General features: G+C 40.0%; 1 protein-coding gene across 9 annotated transcripts in view; it reads left to right on the plus strand.

Annotated features, from left to right (window-relative positions):
• The window catches only part of CPVL (carboxypeptidase vitellogenic like), a 133,153-nt gene that overhangs the window by 80,323 nt on the left and 39,110 nt on the right, over positions 1–13,720 (plus strand). For all 9 annotated transcript variants that reach the window (XM_069586756.1, XM_069586755.1, XM_069586761.1 and 6 more), the window contains 2 exons: positions 584–682; positions 2,773–2,946. In XM_069586756.1, the coding sequence (XP_069442857.1) occupies positions 584–682; positions 2,773–2,946 (273 nt within the window). The remainder of the gene's footprint in view (positions 1–583; positions 683–2,772; positions 2,947–13,720) is intronic.

Raw genomic sequence — 13,720 nt, forward strand, 5'->3', positions numbered from 1 at the left:
TGTCTCCTGCCCCCTCTTACCTGGGTGAGTGGTCAGTGGTCATATTACAATAACCCTTCCCACAAGGCTCACTCTTGCAGTTGGGGCCTTTGGGCCTGCTGTTTTCTCTCCTTGGAGTATTCTTTTCCTAGATATCTGCATGCCTTGCTTCTTCCCTCCAACAGGTCTTTACTTAAATGCCACCTCTTAAGTGCAGCCTGTTCCTCCTCTCTGCAGTGTCCCCTCCACCCAGCACCAGGCACACACACATGCCCACAGACATCCATGACACTTCCTCTTCCCCTTCTCCTTGTTAGTTTTCTCCTTTGCCCTCACTACTCTATAATACGGTGCATGTTTTGCCTATTAATGCTTGTTTAATATTCTTTCTAGAATATAAGCAGTTTTGATCTGTCTTGCTCACCACTGTTTCCCCAATGCCTTCGACAGTGTTTATAGCACAGAGAATATGTGCGGTGAGTGACTGTTGAATGAAGCAATGTGGGAATGACATAGTTATTGAATAAATGAAAAACAAATGCTTGTACTTATTTACCTACCCTGATGTTTTCCTCGTTTCTTTATCTCCTCTCTCCCAACCTAGTTACTGGACCGACTACTAGATGGCGGCTTAATAAGTGAACCTTCTTACTTCCAGAATGTTACAGGATGTTCTAATTACTACAACCTTTTACTGTGCACGGTAATGACAACATTTAAAAAACCATAATAGTGTTTGCTCAAAACTTTTGGCATAACCAAACTTCCTCAGATTTGGGAAATATTATAGTTGACTTTATACTAGAAAAACATGTCCAAACTATATTGCATTATTTGGTCTACTAATCTATAGGATCTTTTACCTTGCCAATGTTGTATACTGTATAATCTGACCATTGAGAATGTGTGATATTCCGGATAACTCAAAAAGAAAAATCTCTGATTAATGCAATTTCCCCCCCAGTAGAGCTTGTTATACAGAAGTTCTTTTGTGAAGGAGAAAGGCCAGGATTGCTACTCTGGGTACCAGGCCCCAGAGCTCCAGGCTTGTAGTGAGTTTCTTGAAAATGCCCACATTATTTGTTCTGTACTTAAGACAGCTTGGATAACCCAAACTGCCAAAGCCTTTATAAAAATATTGGCTTTGTCTTACTTTTAACTTAAGATTTTTAATTCATTTAGTATGGCCCTCACTTTAAGCCCTTTGGAATATTCTCAAAGTATTCAAGTAGTTTCTTTCATAAAAATATGCCAAAGTTGATGTCTATTGTGTAGCTTTAATCGAATAAGACAAAGGGAGCCAGAGTAGGGATTTGAAATTGTATAATCCAAGTCTAGGGTATATGACTATGCATTCTGCTTTTAAAATTGCCTTATTTATGAACTATTTCATATATAATATAAAAGCTAATTTCAATGGAATTTGCCAATGCTGGGGTTTTGGACTTAGATTTGACCAAGAGAAAAACATTTGCTAGGCAAGAAAGAAGCAAAATTTGAAACTATGTTTTTTTCTTCACAAAGTAATGTATTCACAGTTAGCAAAAAATATTGGTGATTCACAAAATTGTTGATTTCAAACTTTAACAGTTTTTTAATTCTTTCATAACTTTTTGGAAAAAAAAAAACAGCATTTAGTCCTTTTTTTCCTTTTAGCTTAATGAATCTTACAGAGACTTTTATGCAATGTTTTTAAAAAATAAGGCTCATGACACATTTTCTTTTGATTTATGTCCTTCATAAAGTATCATCTATTTTTACACTTGATATGTTTTTCCTCTTAAATTATGGAATCCCAGGGACAGAGGAGCCTGATGGGCTGCCGTCTATGGGGTCGCACAGAGTCGGACACAACTAATGCAATTTAGCAGCAGCAGCAGAGTATTTTGTGTGTGTGTTTTTAATAAACAGCAGAACACGAAAAAGAAATCTTCATCTTTTAATCTACCACATCATTTCCCTGGCTCCTTGTGGTCCATTGCACCCTCTTTCCCAAGAGCCTCCAACAAGGAGCAAGTTGTCTTTGACAATCTCACCTCTTCATCTTCCCTATCTTTGTCATGAAGGGAGTTTTTAATTGGAGTCACAGATGGCCAAATACTAGTTACAAAAAGGAAAATCCAGCATTTGCTAATTGGATATTGGCTCTGAGAGTATCAGATCATCCAGACTCTTTGGATAAAATGTGAAGTGAAGTGAAGTGAAGTCGCTCAGTCATGTCTGACTCTTTGTGACCCCGTGGGCTGTAGCCCACCAGGCTCCTCAGTCCATGGGATTCTCCAGGCAATAATACTGGAGTGGGTTGCCATTTCCTTCTCCAGGGGATCTTCCCAGCCCAGGGATCAAACCCAGGTCTCCTGCACTGCAGGCAGACGCTTTAACCTCTGAGCTAAATCTCCTCAAAACCCCCAAGTCAAAATGTTTGGGATGAAGACCAGTTAATAGTCATGTCGTATCTTGTTCATTGTGGTATGGAAAAGAAAATGTTAGTCACTCAGTTGCTCCACTGTGTTTGACTTTTTGTGATCCCATAGATTGTAACCTATCAAGTTCCTCTTTCTATGGAATTCTCCAGGCAAGAATACTGGAGTGTGTAGCCATTCCCTTCTCCAGGGGATCTTCCTGACCCAGTGATCAAACCCGGGTCTCCTGCATTACAGGTGGATTCTACCACCCGAGCCACCAGGGGAACCTTCATTGTGGTATATGTTAGGAAAAATCTGAAGTGTTCCCCAGCATGGTGTTCCCACCCAGTTGTATTTCCTAATGTCTTTTTGATGCCCCTTCTGCCAGGAGCCTGAGGATCAAAGTTACTTTGGGAAATTTTTGTCCCTCCCCCATGTGAGACAAGCCATCCACGTGGGAAACCAGACTTTTAGTGATGGAGCCAAAGTTGAAGAGTACTTGCGAGAAGATACAGTCAAGTCAGTGAAACCATGGTTAACTGAAATCATGAATAATTACAAGGTAAGAGGGCTACTTCAGTTGCTATCTAACTTTTCAGATTACCCAGAGTAGAAGTGACCTTCTTTTACTCGTAATTCAACTCCTACCATTTTTCACTCTTCTGATATCTTACAAATGTAAATAACAACCACTGTATTGTTTGATTTCTTTGAATTAAAAGTTCTTTTTTTTCCTTTTAATTAAATCACTTTCCCCTACTAGTTCCTAAAAATGAAATTCTCTTTGGCACATGCCACCTCTCATCATTTCTTGAGAAAAGAGGGATAACAGAGCCGGGAAGACGACTCGCCTTGTGTAAGCCAATTTCCCCCTATTTGCTTTATATTATTAATCCCAATGAAGTCAGGGATAAATGAAATCAACTGGTTATTCAAAAAATGCTTTTTGTTTGATAATTGCATTCATTCAGATCACTCAGCCACAGTTTCTTCAGTGTCTATTTCAAACCAAGTGTTGTACTAGGCTGTCAGGTTGAAGTGATGAATGAGACAAGGTCCCTGTTTTGAGGCATGTAGAGTCAAGCACTGTAGTATCTGACTGAGATGTTCTGCCTGCCTCGATGCTGAAGGTACCAGAGGTTCAAGCAGAGGAGCTATGACCCCTAGAACTCTCACCGAGAGGGAAGGACTCCACGAGCAGGTGACAGAGAGAAAGTTACCTTGTGCATTTCTTTGCCCTTTCCTTCTCTTCTCACCTTCTCCTCTGATCTTCTAGGACTGTTAGCTTTGATCCTAGGCATGGTTTGGGAACAGCCCAGCAGGGTAAGTGTGCTAATGACAAAGAAGATCACCGCCAGAGGTGATCTACTTTTTCTCTGTTTCCTGGCAGTGGCAAGAGTAATGATTGGGATGAAAAAAAAAGAAAAAAACCATGGCATCCAGTAACCAACAAGTGAATTAGACAAATGGTAATCTGTACTCAAGTACTTTATTTCTATCTAAAAAATTGTGCTGATATACTGCTTTTATTTGAACCAGACTCTTTCCTGCCATTTTGCAACATAAGGAATACATATTTCAGCAATGTCTATGCTGGGACTGTTCAGTGTACAACCTTTAGTACTGTGCAGGGAGTCCTTGGCCTAATGCATCCTTACTAGATTGTATTTCAGAATATGCCCTACCTAAAAGACCTATTTTCTGGTCCTGCCTGTAGTACAAAGAGTTTCAGTCCAGTCCCTGGACATACAACTTTTATTCCAAATAATCTAAGGTCAATGGTATGCAGACTCTACACACCCATTATAAATCTGGAGAACTTGACGAAATACTTTCTAGGCAAGAAAGAGTCTAACTAGATGAGGTCAGACTTTCAACCACTCTTATCTTTGGTTCTGTTGGGAAAATGTAGTCAGTGGTTCTTAGTGCTTGCCTGCTTGGAGCCTTCACTGAGCAACTTCCCAATGCTCTGCTGGTTGTCCTCTGAACTCTCTGACCATGTGGCCTCTACCGTTGGGAGCACGCTTAGCACACTGTACTACCATTATGGGCTGTCAGGTGTAGCACCAGCCTCAAGCAGACATCAATAATGCATAAATGGATAAATGGATGAATGAAAAATCAGTTCTTTAAACTAGTGCTATATCAAAAATATATCTATTAACTTGTTCATAATTCATCATATATTTATTACCCACAAATTTATTAAACCAAAAAGAAACCCACATCAGTTTCTGTATAGACTACTTAGCATTTATGTCTTCAAGATGAAAACAATTGGCTATAACATTAAGGAATGCACAATGATTTTCTTGAGTAGAGAGTGGAAAAAAAAGTTTCCATGTATATTCTTTGTGCCCTTGGAAGATCACTTTTCTCGCTCTGTAAATTTAACTAGATATGATTCCTTTCTCAACCAAGTGAGGATAGCATGGGGCATGTAGTTCACTTGATGATATAAAACTCTTGATACTGGCTTATCGCCATATAGTGTCCACTTGATTGATGAAGAAGAATATGCTGATTAAAGATGAGCCTGCGTTTTGATATTTAAACATATCTGTCTCTGTTTCCCATGGATCCTAAGCCTGCCAATATGAATCCCAATGAAATCGGAATATTTTCTGAACTCTCAAACTCTCAGTTGCAGAAAAAGAGAATAGATTTGTGATGCAGATAAACCATATTTCCAGAAAGAAAGAGAACAAGGTATGCAGTCAGTCTGAGTGCGGACCAGAAAGTGGCTGCTGCTAGAACAGACTGCACATTCCTGGCTAGAGCTGGCATAGGCCACAGGGTGGTGATTATCTTTGGCTTGTCTGTCCATGGTGGTGAACCTCAGTATGTATGCAGTGGAATCAGAACAACCTAGGCTGGCTTAAAACATTAGTACCCTCGAGGATATATTTATGTAAGACTCAGTACTAATTTGTCCTAGAAAATAGTGCACATGTTTCTATTCATAAGAACCTGGAAGTCTTTTTCTGGTACTAGATTCATTTTAGCCAATGTGGAGTATTCTCTGATGGGCTGAGGAAGACCTACATTGGTTTCTGGAAACTTATAGAACTCTTTGCAGCACATCAGTTTCTGTGTAGACTATGTGAAGATATAACCCTTTTCTTGTGATGACCTACTTGGGATGTGTACTTAAAGTCATTCTCTTTTCAGTAATTTTAGATGTTTGTATGGTAAATTTGAAATATATTAGCAGTTTCCAAGACAACTAAAAGAAGAAATAATCTGTTGGACTATTGGAGTTACTGATGATTAAATCAGATCATGGTTAAATATAAATCTTATTAGGAGTAACACAACCTAATCCACCAATGAATAAAAAAGATCAGGTTGAGTTGACCTCATAAATGCAAGAACATTTTTGCATTAGAAGTTCCATCATGTAATGTATCACCTAAAACATTGAAAAAATAATAAAAAAATTCATCTTAATAGATGCAAAAACTGAATTTGACAAAATCAAAACCCATTTAGGATAAAAGTTTAATTTTTTTTTAATTTATTCATTTATTTATTTGGATGTACTGTCTTAGTTGCTGCATGTGAGATCTTAGTTCCCTAATCAGGGACTAATGCTGTAGCTGAAACTCCAATACTTTGGCCACCTGATGGAAAGAACTGACTCATCTGAAAAGACCCTGATGCTAGGAAAGATTGAAGGTGGGAGGAGAAGGGGATGACAGAGGATGAGATGGTTGGATGGCATCACTCATCAATGGACATGAGTTTGAGTAAACTCTGGGAGTTGGCGATGAATGAGGAAGCCTGATGTGCTGCAGCCTATGGGGTCGCAAAGACTTGGACACGACTGAGCAACCGAACTGAACTGAAGTGAACTGAACCAGGAATGGAACTCAGGACCCCTATGTTGGGAGCATGAAGTCTTAGCCACTGGCCACTAGGAAAGTCCTAGGATGAAAGTTTTTAGCAAACTAAGAATGGTAGTATCTGTATTAGATTCCTATGCTTGCTGTAATGAATTACCACAATCTTGATAGTGTAAACTACAGAAATTTATTTTCTCACTATCTAGAGGTTAGAAATATGAAGCTACTCTCACTGGGCTGAAACCAAGGTGTCAGTAGGACGACTCTAATGGGACAATCCATTCTGGCTTCTGGTGGCTGTTGGTGTTCCTTGGCTTGTGGGTATATGATTCCAACATCTCCCTCTGTGCTCACATCACCTTCTCTTCTGTGATCAAACATCCTATTGCCTTCCTCTTAGAAATATTCATGAGGCTGCATTTAGCGATCTCCTGGATAATCTCCCTATCTTAAGATGCTTAAGTTAATCAAATCTGCAAAATATTTATTTTCTAATTAATTAATTAACACTGTATAACACATTCACTGATTCCAGCGATTAGGACTAGATATGTTTTCAGTTCAGTTCAGTCGCTTAGTCATGTCCAACTCTTTGCGACCCCATGAATTGCAGCACGCCAGGCCTCCCTGTCCATCACCAACACCCAGAGTTCACTCAGACTCACGTCCATCGAGTCAGTGATGCCATCCAGCCATCTCATCTTCGGTCGTCCTCTTCTCCTCTTGCCCCCAATCCCTCCCAGAGTCTTTTCCAATGAGTCAACTCTTCGCATGAGGTGGCCATGAGTTTCAGCTTTAGCATCATTCCCTCCAAAGAAATCCCAGGGCTGATCTCCTTCAGAATATACTGATTGGATCTCCTTGCAGTCCAAGGGACTCTCAAGAGTCTTCTCCAACACCACAGTTCAAAAGCATCAATTCTTCGGCACTCAGCCTTCTTCACAGTCCAACTCTCACATCCATACATGACCACAGGAAAAACCATAGCCTTGACTAGACGGACCTTAGTCGTCAAAGTAATGTTTCAGCAGAGCAGTATTTAGCCTACCATACTATGAGCCTTTCTTGACCTAATAAAAACCTACATGTGTAAAATAGATAGCTAGTGATAAATTGCTGTATAACACAGGGAGCTCAGCCTGGTACTGTGTGACGACTAGAGTGGTGGGATGGAGGATTGGAAGGGAGGCCCAAGAGGGAGGGAATATAGGTAAACTTATGGCTGATTCACTTGTTGTACAGCAGAAACCAATACAACATTCTTCCAATTTAAAGAAAAAACCTACTAATAAGCATTATTCTGGTTTTAAAACTTAAGACCAGACTTAATGCATAAAACTTAATATGCATTCTCTTTAAAATCAGGGTTATCATGATACAAACATATATAAAATGAAAAGGAGGAAAATCCAATTAATAAATGTATAAGAAATAATGGAATAAAAAATTATTATCTGATGAATAGTACAATAATAATTGTTTCAGGAAAGAATCATCAGTGGATACTAACATCAGTTAGTGAAAGTAAGATGAGAATCAGAATATTTACCTGATCTCAAAGTATCCCCTTTCAAAATGTCTATGATGAAGGAGAAAATAGTAACTTTATAGTGGAGAATCCTGGCACATGAATGTATATGTGCTGTTGCTCAGTCATGTCCAGCTCTTTGCAACCCCGTGGACTGTAGCCCTCCAGGCTTCTCTGTCCATGGGATTTTTCAGGCAAGGATATTGGAGTGGGTTGCCACTTCTTACTCCAGGGGACCTTCTTGACCCAAGTCTTCCTCATTGGCAGGCAGGTTTCACTGCTGAGCCACCTGGGAGTTCCTAGTGACGGGACAGAGCTACATTGTGTGTCTCCTGATGTGCCATACTGAGGACACAGCAATGCTAATGTGTGTTGCCAAAAGCGTATGGCAGGGGACCTCCCTGGCGGTCCAGTGGTTTAGAATCCACCTGTCAACGCAGGAGACACGGGTTCAATTCCTGGTCAGGGAAGATTCCACGTGCTGTGGAGAAACCAAGCCTATGTACCACAACTACTGAGGCTGCGTGATAAACCCTGGTTGCTGCAGCTATGAAGCTCCCCTGCCGCAACTACTGAAACCCTTGTGCCTAAAGCATATGCTCCACAACAAGAGAAGCCACCCCGGTGGGAAGCCCGAGCACCGCGATTAGAGAGTAGCCTCCTCTCACCGCAACTAGAGAAAGGCTGCTGACAGCAACAAAGACCCACCACAACCATAAATAGATAAATGAAAATTTAAAAAAAGAATGCACAGCATGGATTTGATCATGAGACAACAGTGGACAAACTCGAATCAGGGGACAGATTTAGCCACAAAATAACTGGCTAGTGCTTGTCAAAAGGTTATGAAAGAAACACACACATGCACACACATGCAAAGACTGAGGGATTAAGGAGACTTTACCACTATATATATATAACATGTGCTTTTTATTGCATCCAGGACCAGAAAAAGTATATTAAGGAAAAACTGAAAATTTTTAAAATAAAATTTGTGGTAAGAAAATAGTATTATATCAGTGTTAATTTTCTAGCTTTGATGATTATATGATGGTTATTTAAAATGTTAATATTTTGAAGGCTACATAAAGAATCTGCATGACTTCTTTATACTATTTATCTAACAACTTTATTGAAAATATATTTCACATACTACAGAATTCAAATTTGTAGTTTTTAAATATTCATAAATTTTTGCAGCCACCATCACTATTTAATTTTAGAACATTTTTGTCACATTCCCCCCAAATTCCCTATGCTTTAGGAGTAATTCTCATTTATACATTGATTGTAAGTAAGTTGTATCTTGATTTTCAAAGTAATAAAATGCAATGGGGAATGGATAGCTAGGTGGATAGATAGATAGATTAGGGCATCTCTAAAGTCTAGGAAATATAGCCCATATCCTATAAAAGCTATTGGCTTTAACTCCCTTGCTCTTTATAGAAGTCCCCTGGTCCTTAAATATTTTCTGATAAAGAGGTTACACATTTTTCTTATGAAGATTCTTGCTAAAGATTCTGAATATGTTGTCAACTTCCTTTTTTCTGTTTGGCTACAGTTCTTGCCTGTGTAAAAATATACTCTTTTCAAAGACTAAAGAGTACAGGAGAGAGAGGGAGAATGTGATTGTGTATGAGTGTGTGTGGTACATTTCCTGTATGAAACTACTATTTCAAAAAAACTGGAGCTACAGCTATATATATAGAGGCCATTTGTATCCAAAGCAAAACATTGCCCTTGGATTAAGGTTGCCGTTGTTGCTAAATTGTCTGCAAGGCCACTGCAGTTTTAAGAAGGACCATCTCCAAAGGCCAATACCTCCATATGCTTTTGCTTTTAAAGGTTAAATTGCCCTTGGGTAGGGCTTAGTTTGCTGTGTTTAAAAGTTCATCTAGTCAGGAAATTGTAAATATAAAGTTACATTTCCCTGTCACTTATCATTCTGCAGCTCATTAAGTTTCAACTAATTGCATCTTCAGAATTCAGAATCTTAGAGTTTCTCAGCTTTACCACCAGACTGAAATCTTAACACCCAGGTCGTTAAAGTTTTATTTACTTATCCTAGACTATCAAAAGATCTTCCTTTAGAAACTGGCAATTCCTGGTTAATGGATGTGACTCAGGACTTTGAAAGGTAAATATTTCTAGTAATCTAATTCGTTTTAGCAGTCATTTTAATTGCTTGTGGCATTTTCCTTAATAACATTTTCTGATGGCAAAATGTCTATGGTAATATTGCCAGGAAACTAGATTTGATAAATGTCTAGCATACCAATAAAAATTTAACACTTAAATGGGCCGGATTCTTCAGCAGCTAAATTGGACTCTGAGCTTTTGTCAAACTCTGATGACCATAATCTGATGTGATCACTTTTCTTCCAAACCCTTTGAAGACCTTAAGGAGAATGCCAGTACCATTCTGTGACAGACTTCTGTGGGGAGGGAATAATTCTTAGAGAAGCATAGCAGAGGAGAGGGAAGCTAATCCTGAGACATTTGCTTTATGTAATCATACTATCGATAAGGAATGATCACTTGGCAAGCAAATAAAAAGTGCGCGTTTGAAAATCAGTTTTACTGCAGAGTGCCTCGCAAATTACTTTCACCTATTTTAGTTCAAGTCAAGAGTAGAACTAACTTTTTTTATTTAATGAGGCACGCTTCTTCTAGGCCTCTTTTTTAAGCATTTCGGTGAATAAAGGGGAAAAGAATACCCATAAATTATTTTTTCTTTTATTATCCGTAAATTATTAAAGAGACTTTGATTTCATCCCAAATTGCCATGCTAGTGCCAAACACCTTTTCTTGTTTGTCCTTTAAATTAATGTTGGGGTGAAATATGCAAATGACAACCAGCATATATTTTCATTTACTCTTACTTGTTTTTTTAAGGCATTTGATAATTCTACTGTGTGAACTGGCGTATTTTAAATTGCTTTGCTTGGTGAGCAAGTCATCATTTTGTTGTTGTCGTTCGTTCACTCAGTTGTGTCTTACTGTTTGTACCCCATGGGCTGTAGCATGCCAAGTGTCCCTGTCCTTCACCGTCTCCCAGAGTTTGCTCAAACTCATGTCCATTGAGTCAGTGATGCCATCCAACCATCTCATCCTCTGTCGCCCCCTTCTCCTCCTGCCCTCAATCTTTTCCAGCATCAGGGTATTTTCCAACGAATCAGCTCTTTGCATCAGGTGGCCAAAATATTGGAGCTTTAGCATCAGTCCTCCAGTGAATATTCCTGGATGATTTCTTTTAGGATTGACTGGTTTGATCTCTCTGCAGTCCAAGGGACTCTCAAGAGTCTTCTCCAGGACCGTAATTCAAAGGCATCAGTTCTTCAGTGCTCAGCCTTCTTTACGGTCCAACTTCTTTATGGTCACATCCGTACTTGACTACTGGAAAAACCATCGCTTTGACTATATGGATCTTTGTTGGCAAAGCAATGTCTCTGCTTTTTAATACACTCATAATTTTGCCAAGGCTTTATTTTGTTGCATTCAAAGGTACCTCATGTTGAAAACATTAGAAGGTACATTTGTGATTTATGGCAACATAAATGTGGAATTTAATCTTGAGCCATCTAAATACAGCAGAGTGAGGGTGGTAAGAGAAGAAAGATATTAAATGCTGATACCATTGGTTATGTAGATTCCAAGGACCTAAAAATCAGCAAGCTTAGAAATGCACATTTAAATCCAGTTGCTGTGAAATTCAGTTGTTATGAAACACAAGCAATTACATCAGTTGACTTTGAAAAGATGAATATGGAAAGAATGAGAGGAGTACTGCTTTCTGGATACAGTGAGGACTCCTTCTTGTGCAATAGATGTCACCACGCTGCAGTAGCTTCTCAGTCTTTACTCCTTGTGTCTTAGTAAAACAGAAGATGCTTAGTTATGATAATACATTCTAACTGATGGGACCACTGGACACCAGTGGTCTTCAAAGCAGTGTGTGCCCACCACCATACCCTGGGTCATGGGAGGGAAAAGTGTACATTAATATTTTTTAAAGGAAATTTAAAAGTAAGCATTATTTATGTTTAATAGATGGGTTGGCACTAGGGCACTTATTTATCTCTGTGATAGTCACATTAGATGTGATAGAGCCAGAGTGCAAAGCCAGGATTTGGATTTGGGTTTGGGTTTTTCTAATCAAGGAGCCATTGCAACCCACTCCAGTATTCTTGCCTGGAGAATCCCATGGACAGAGGAGCCTGGTGGGCTACAGTCCATGGGGTCGCAAAGAGTTGGAGATGACAGAGCGACTTCACACACACACGCACACACACACACACACACACAATCATAGTCATCATCATTTAAGTCCATTTGCCACAAAATCTGACTCCAGGGGCAGTTCTCTGACTGCTGTTCCTTTCCTCCCCTGTAAATGTGAGTAACTTAATCCAGCAGTTGTTGGCCTTGGCCTTTTGGTCCAGTAGGGAAAGCAGCATTTGCATACTTCCCACCACCTGAGGAAGCTGCAATTGCAACCTCTAGGGCTTTTCCCACTGGCTTTTCACCACCAAATTTGCCTGGCCTGCCTTGTAGAAGTGATCTAACCATGCCCTCATCATGGGGCAGCCTATGCCATCTCCTTGCTTATTATGAGTGTGAGCAGCTTCTAATGTTGTCACCAAGTAGACAGTGCTTCAGCGCAGCACTCCTGTGCGGAGCAACGTGACTGAATGAAAGCCAGAAGGACCTTCAACCGAGCTTTCAAAAGAATTGCTCTGAGCAGGAGCCCTTGACTGCCTTTGTCTTGATTTTCCTCACCTTGTGCTCTGTTCACTCTGCATATTCACATCTGTTTCTTCAGCATCTCAGCAGTCCACATTGAGTGACAATGATAATGTCAGGGAACAGGGAGCTGGAAGGGGGACTGATGGCAAGAGGTTTTCCTGCAGCTCTTGTGTATTTCTGCTGGAACTAAAAGTGCTTCCGCCTGCCAATGCCGGAGACAGATTCAATCCCTGGGTCAGGAAGATCCCCTGGAAGAGGAAATGGCAACCTACTCCAGTGTTCTTGCCTGGAAAATTCCATGGACAGAGGAGCCTGGTGGGCTACACTCCATGGGGTCACACAGAATCGGACATGACTGAGCACAACACAACCAATAACCATAGGTGAGAGGTGATGTCAGAGGTGAGGGGATCAGAAAGGGGTATGAGCACAGACCCCGAAACAAGCTGAGCAAAGGACCCCCTAGAGTGGGCCCCCAGGACTCTTCAAATGAGACAAAAATATTCTGGACATTATTAAAGCTCATTTTAAGTGTGATGTTCTGGGTAGTTAAACATTTTTCTCAGATCCCTGGATTGGAGTGATGGCTTAGTGGATTATTTTCAAGTTGGCTTTACTTACTGTTCCATTCTAAAAGCAACTAAATTATTTAGAGTGAAGCTGCAATTTCATTTCATTTCAAGTTAAGTTACATGAAATTAAAAAATACTTGCTCCTTGGAAGGCAAGCTGTGACAACCGAGAAAGCATGTTAAAAAGCAGAGACGTCACTTTGCCAACAAAAGTCCATATAGTCAAAACTACTGGTTTTTCCAGTAGTAATGTATGGATGTTAGAATTGGACCATAAAAAAGGCTGAGCACCAGAGAACTGATGCTTTTGAATTGTGGTGCTGGAGAAGACTGCTGAGAATCCCTTGGACTGCAAGGAGATCAAACCTGTCAATCCTAAAGGAAATCAACCCTGAATATTCATCCAAGGAACTGATGCTGAAGTTAAAACTCCAATACTTTGGGCACCTAATGCAAAGAGCCAACTCTCTAGAAAAGACCCTGATGCTGGGCAAGATTGAAGGCAGGAGGAGAAGGGGGTGACAGAGGATGAGATGGTTGGATAGCATCACTGACTCAGTGAACATGAGTTTGAGCAAACTTCGGGAGATAGTGAAGGACTGGGAAGCCTGATGGGCTGCAGTCCATGGGGTCACAAATTCTGACA

This window comes from Ovis canadensis, chromosome 4, assembly GCF_042477335.2.
Source record: "Ovis canadensis isolate MfBH-ARS-UI-01 breed Bighorn chromosome 4, ARS-UI_OviCan_v2, whole genome shotgun sequence".
Lineage (NCBI taxonomy): Eukaryota > Metazoa > Chordata > Mammalia > Artiodactyla > Bovidae > Ovis > Ovis canadensis.